The following is a 7,053-nucleotide window of genomic DNA, read 5'->3' on the forward strand; positions in this document are numbered from 1 at the left end:
ACAATTTGATGAACTTGACCTACACTATGGAAGCAGTAGCTCAAAAGAGGGCACAAATCCTTACAGCAAGAATCATTCCCACCCCCTCCACACACAGAGTAGACAGGAATGGGCAACTTGGACACTGGCTACCCAAAATGGGAGGCGGGGGGCTACAAAGGCAAGAAGTGACTGGCTTACAAGCTTTCAAGAGGGAATCAAGATTCTGAGGGTGTGGGGGAAGGTAGTATCCAATCTGTCTGGGTGGGGCTGATGAAAGGAGATATGGATAGGTCTCTTATGATACAATAGTGAATAATTGTTATCAGGACTGATTGTGAGGGTTGCAAATGTAAAGGTAGACGATTTATAGCAAGGAGGGGAATGATTAACTTTTCAGTCTAGGAGTGGAGGTCCCTAGGACCATCAAGGGAGAAGAGCGGAGAGCGGAACCCTACCCAGAGAATCAGTGATGCCTGAAATGGGGGCAGAGATGGTGACGTGGAGTGATGGAGCAGCTGGAATCACTGCTCCATGGTGAAGACCTGAGGGGTACAGGGGGCAGGCTTGCAGGGTATACCCTTTGGTTGGTTGATGATGCATGGATGGGATTGGAACCATGGCAATGAAACGATATACAATAGAATGAATGTAAAACTAATGTTCTCCCACGTAAACTATCATAAAATTCACAATAAAACATTAAAAAACCCCACAACATTATTAATCTCTGAAAATATGAGTCCTTGAGCTGGTAATTGCAAAATTGGTGGTTGGAACCCACCAGCCACTCCATGGGAGACAGATGAGGCAGTCTGCTCCTGTAAAAACCTATAGTATCGGCAACCCAAGGAGCAGTTCTACTCTGTCCTGTAGGGTCGCTATGAGTCAAAAGAAACTCAATGGCAATGAATAAGCCTTGAAGGTTATTTGTAAACCTTGCAAATCTTCAAGACTTTTATCTAGAGTATATAAAGAACTCCTACAACTCAACAATTAAAAAAAAAATTCCCAACTGAAAAATGGGCAAAGGATCTGAACAGACACTTTTTCTAAAGAAGATCTACAAATGGCCAATCTACAACAAGAGGGTAGGTGGTTAGCAGCGGAAACATGAAGGTAGCAGGAGATACAGGAAGGAATGCTAAAGGACATGGTAAAATATCCTTAGTCATCAGGGAATGCAAATCAAAATCACGAGACACCACCTCACACCCAACAGGCTAGCTAGAATTAAATAAATAAATAAATAAAATAGAAAAATAACAAGTATTTGTGAAAACACGTGAGAAATCTGGGTCCTCATACATAGCTGGTCAATCTGAAATGGGGTCATTTCTTTGGAAGACAGCCTGGCAGTTCCTCAGAAGGCTAAATAGTTAACCATTGTTATTGCTGTTGCTAAGTGCCACCAAGTTGGTTCTGATTCACAGTTACCCCGTAAAGGATTTGAACCACCAACTTTGTGGTTTACACATCAGTGCTTATTCTATAATGCCACCTAAGGACTCCATATCACCCTGAACAAAGGAGCTCTGGTACCATAGTAGTTACGAATTGGGCTGCTAACCTCAAGGTTGGTGGTTCGAAACTACCAGTTGCTCCGCAGGAGAAACATGAGGCTTTCTGCTCCTGTAAAGATTTACAGTCCCGGAAACCCTGTTCAGGGTCGCTATGTGTCAAAACTGACTCGATGGCACTTAACAGCAACAACAAATCACCCTGAACATGCTTGACCTTCTCTGATCTTAAGGTAAGCAGGGTTGGGCCTGGTTAGCACTTGAATGGGAGCTCGCCTGGGATTACTGGGTGCTGTAGGCTTTTGGAGTCTTGGTCTGGAACAGTAGGGTAAATATTAGACTGCTAATCACAAGACTGGCAGTTCAAATCCACTAGCCAACCACTGGAAACCCTATACAAGGTCACTATGACTTGGAACTGTCTAGACAGCATATAACAACAACAAACAGGGCTACAAAGTTACCATTTTCTTAAGTGCAGTGGACTCAGTTCTGACTCACAATGACCCTGTATAGGGTTTCCAAGGAGCAGCTGGTGAGTTTGAGCTGCTGACCTTGCAGTTCAAACATACCCTGAGGTCCAGTGTGTATCCTACAGTGCCACACCAGAATTCCATATGACCCAGAAAATCCACTCGTAAAAAAACAATGTTGACACAAAATCATATAGCAAATGATCATAGTACATAGTTGTTGTTAAGTACCATGGAGTTGGTTCTGACTCATAGTGACCCTTTACAGGGTTTCCGAGGCTGTAAATCTTGACGGAAGCAGAAAGCCTCATCTTTCTCCCGCGGAACGGCTGGTAGTTTCAAACTGCCGATCTTGTGGTTAGCAGCCCAATTCATAACTACACAAAACCACCAAGGAGTGATACAATTCAAATGAATAAATTATGTTGTACATCTATATGGGGAATTTTATTTAGCAGTAAAAAGGAATAAAGCTCTAAAAATGGTATCACATGGTTTATGGATAAACCTTAAAAACAATACATTAAGTTGAAAGGAGCCAGTCACAAAACCCTACATATTATATGATTTCATTTATACAAAAGGTCTAGACTAGGATACCTAGTAAGTCAGATTAAGTGGTGTCAACTGGTTCTGACCCAAATTGCCCGGTCCTGCGCCATCCTGATAATTGTTACGTTTGAGCCAACTGTTGCAATCACTCTGCCAATCCATCCTATTAATGTCGTCTTCTTTTTCACTGATACCAAGCATGGGCTGGTACCTCCAAATAACATGTCCATTTCTAATGAAATGCCTTCCTTGGGAGAATCAAGGGTGGGAAGCTGGTGTCCAGAACATGCAGCAGGGGTGCTGGAGCTCAGGAAGTGGGAAACCCCTTTCCTCCACCCACCTCTGATCATCCTACTTACTACTGGATTCTCTGAGCATCATTGTCATCGTTCAACAAAAAGGAGACCCAGTCCCTTCATCAAGGATGTGGGGTTAGAGATGAAAGGATCCCATAGGTCCCTTCTCAGCCCCCATCAGAGCTGTGGGGTTAAGAAATGAGAGAACCCAAGGTGGTTGACACAGAGGGCTTGAACACTCGCCCTCCAGAACTGTTGGGTGGTCAAAGGAGACCCCCCCAGGACACCCGAGTGACCATGGATGAAAGGAGTCAGCAGTAAGTAACGGGGTGAAGCTGGGCCTGCACTCTGGGGTCTTTGTGGCACGAGGCCCTTCCTGGACCAAAGATGTCACTGAAAATACACAAGGAACTAACTGCACATAAAGCTCTCAAAGCAATGAGTGGTTGCCCCGCCCCCCTCCCTGTACCCAACCAGGGACCTGCCAGAGTCCAAGTCTCCTACCCTGTCAGGCCTCTCCACCAAATGGCTCCACCCCCACCAGACCTTACCCGGGTCTTGGCCTTCAGGAACACATGGCTCTCCATGTCTTTGCTGGATTTATTGTGGGCTACGCCAGCCTTCCTCATGGCATCCTCGCTGAAATACAAAAGGGGGAAGAGATATTTACACACCTAGCCTGTCCCTCCTGCCAGGGATTGGCCAGAAGGCCCGTCTGGAAGGACCCCTGGACAATCATGCTGCTTCTGAGTGAAGAAGGCATTGAGTTCCCTGTCAGAGCCTGAGGGAGGGTACTCAGCAGTGCAGAGTTGGGTCAGGAAGAGGATGTTTCTGGCAAGAGTATAACCTCACATAACATCAGAGGGTGCACCAGACCTCTGGGGAGTCATGTGAAGTCATATCTCAGTTCCTTCCAAGCAAGAATCCTTCTGGGGGATTCTTGTAGAACATGTAGGTTCTCCATGTGGGACCAAGCCCCAACTTCAACATACAGGATGAGACAAAGAACACATTCGTGAAAAATATCTTACACCAGCAATGAACCTTGAAAAAAATGCTTAACTGAATGGAATCAGTCACAAAAAGGCAAACAATGTATGCACTCACATCTATGAAATAAGCAAATACGAGGGGGCTTCAAAAAATTTATGGAAAAATGGAATGAAAAGATAATGAAATTTTCTCACAAACTGAAGCACCCTTGTGTGTTAGCTGCAGTCAGGTTTTCCAACTTGTAGTGACCCTATGTTTGAGCAAAACTACTCTATAGGGGGGTTTTGGTCGTATTCTTTACAGGAGCAGAGTGACAGGCTGTTCTTCTGCAGAGTCGATTCCCTGGTGGGTGGATTTGATTGGCCAGCCTTTAGATTAGCAGCCAATCCCAACCTAATGCACCACCAAGGAGCCTTATGCAAATATACTGTCTTTGTTGTTGTTAGTTGCCACCATGGCGACCCTACATGTGCAGAATAGAACTGCTCCACAGAATTTTCAAAACGGATCTTTGGGAAACAAATCACTGGGACTCATTTGAGTCAATCTTTTGGCTAGTAGTCGAGTGCTTAACTATTTGAATCCTACACAAATAAACACATTATAACCAAACCCAACCCACTACCATCGAGCTGATTCTGAGTCTGAGTAACCCAACAGAACAGTGGTTACTAGTCTCTCTGGTGTCGGAGATGGTCAATTATTACAGAAGCAGAACTACCTTATCTTTCTCCTGCAGAGTAGCTGGTGAGTTCCAACTGTGCTCCCAGTACCACTTAAGCAAATATGTTGTTGTTGTTAAGTGCCATCGAGTTAGTTCCGACTCATAGCAACCCTGTTATAGGTTTTTGAAGGAGCAGCTGGTGAGTTTGAACCACCAACCTTGTGGTTCAAACTGACCTTGTGATCCAGTGCTTTATTCCACAACACCAAAACTAATTAATGGTTACCGGGGGTGGATGGCGAAATGAGTTTTTAATTAGGGGGCACTAAGTTGCCATTAATGGTAGTGGAATCATTTGGAAATGAGCCATGATTGTCAACTTGAAGAATGTCATCAATGTCACTGGATTCTACATGTAAAAACTGTTGAATAGCATATATTCTGTTGTATATATTTTCACCACACACATAACCAAAAAACAAAAGAAACACATCTTAAAAACACACTTGCCAAGCCTTAAGCCCACAAACCACCAAGGATGGAATCTTGAGACTGCCTACACACTCTGTGCAGATTCTGCTGCCTGGTCTTCTGCAAAGCCCACTTCCTTCCAAGTCTGTTTCCCCAGCATGGGCCACAGGATCGATTTGAGAGGAGGGAACTGCCGGAGGGGTGGAGGGGCCAGTGGTGGGGAAGCAGGGTACCCATCTGGCTGAGAAGCCAATAAGTAGTAGTGGGCCACATTTGTCAACAAGGTGTCATTTTGTAGGCTCTAGGAAGGAGCTCTGGTAGCGTATTGGTTATTAGTCGGGCTGCTAACCACAAGGTCAGCAGTTCGAAACTACCAGATGCTCCAGGTGAGAAAGATGAGGCTTTCTGTCCCATAAAGATTTACAGCCTCAGAAACCCTATCTATACAGGGTCACTGAGTTGAATCGACTCCCCGGCATATCACCACCACCAGGAAGTCACTGAACATCTTGATTACATCTGTCCCCCAGGGCCATACACATTCCTTTTCATGTCTTTCAATGAAACCATTAGGAAAATCCAGCAAAACAGGAGACTTCCATACTGTGGCTACAAAGGGAGACCTATAAGACGGCAGCAGTGGCAGGAACTATGATGGCCAGCTGAGACACCTGGGGATCAGCTGTAGGGGTAGGAGAGCCCACTGGGGTAAGGCAGGTGGAGACAGAAGCCAAGGTGAAACAGTGAGGAAGTGCCAAGACGTAGTGGTATCTGGGGCTCTGATGAGTGGGTACCTAGAGATCCATGCCCTGAGAGACAAGGGCACAGGGCATAGGGCATTAAGGGCTAAGCTAAGCTTCTAGGCTATAGCACCTGGGTCACTGGTGTGCTGTTTCTGGTAGGATGCTCATTGCATTTAGACCCTGGGCATCATCACTGCAAACAAGATAGCAAGGAAGATGACTAAGCATAGGGCAGCCAGGCCCAAAGAAACATGTTTGATGAGCTAATGGCAAAGTTGCATTGAAGGTAGGGAATCTGTCGGAGAGTGTGACCTCACAGGTGACTTGGACAAGTGACATCCAAGCCTGGGTAGCAAATGGTATGGGACACCAGAAAGAGGTATGCCTCCAAGAACCCACCTGAACAATGTGAAATGGAACTGGGCAAGTGTTCTATGAAATGACAATCAGCTATGACTCTGACTCTCCACCCCTCCGAGTGGAAATGAGAAATGAACAAAGACAGTTTGGGCACTGTTTTCAGGTCTGTAAACGCTATTTTTCAATATATCTTTGCTCCCGTTTCTAGGCTGACGATGAAGTTCTATAACACAGAAAATGAGGCAACAAAGAAAACAAACAATTCTACTTTCTGTTGACAGTATCGCTTTTCTTGGGCCAAGAGGGCCTGACCTTTCCTGCTGTGTGGCCTCAGTAATCACCCCCACCTCCTGATTCATTCTGGTTGCTTTACACCTGGGGCTTGACAGCACCCCCTGCAAGAGCAGCGGCCAGGATGACTTGAGGTCAATTGTGTCACAATCAGAACAAGACCTCCACAAAAACACCAGACACTAGAGCCAGTGGTCCTCTGATGCCACCACCCACCCTCCCTGAGATGAACTTGGCTTGCATCCCCAACTCTTCCCTGACCTAGGATAACTTCCTGAATGGCCTCTGTTCACTGATAACAAACACACTCAGTAAACTGTTCTCAATGTGTCATGATAGTGAGAGTCAAGAGACAGGCAGATTAGAATACCTAAAAGGGGTTCTAGAATTTGCCCAGTGAAATACGTCTCTTGCAAAGCCTTTGCAGAGTATAGGACCTTATGTGGAATCCTGAGTCCCATCCGGAACCTTATGAGGTGGGACATTCCCACTAGCAAGGACACATTCCCACTAGCAAGGACAAGGAGTCCAGCCTGGAACAGCTACAGTGACAAAAAATACATCTTCAAAGAAAGACCATCAGGAAAACCCAAAACAAAAATGTCAGCATGACTGGCTACCACAAGAATAAGCAAGCTGTTCTCCAGGAAGACATCAAAGCAAGCAATCAAGTTCCTTCAGGACAAACTCCCCTCTAAGACTGAAACTCAA

At 45.4% G+C, this 7,053-nt stretch overlaps 1 protein-coding gene across 2 annotated transcripts in view; it reads right to left on the reverse strand.

Annotated features, from left to right (window-relative positions):
* Positions 1 to 7,053, reverse strand: part of MED15 (mediator complex subunit 15) — a 54,753-nt gene that overhangs the window by 38,582 nt on the left and 9,118 nt on the right. For both annotated transcript variants that reach the window (XM_006875816.1, XM_006875815.1), the window contains exon 2: positions 3,372 to 3,459. In XM_006875816.1, the coding sequence (XP_006875878.1) occupies positions 3,372 to 3,459 (88 nt within the window). The remainder of the gene's footprint in view (positions 1 to 3,371; positions 3,460 to 7,053) is intronic.

This window comes from Chrysochloris asiatica, unplaced genomic scaffold, assembly GCF_000296735.1.
Source record: "Chrysochloris asiatica unplaced genomic scaffold, ChrAsi1.0 scaffold00340, whole genome shotgun sequence".
NCBI classification, from domain to species: domain Eukaryota; kingdom Metazoa; phylum Chordata; class Mammalia; order Afrosoricida; family Chrysochloridae; genus Chrysochloris; species Chrysochloris asiatica.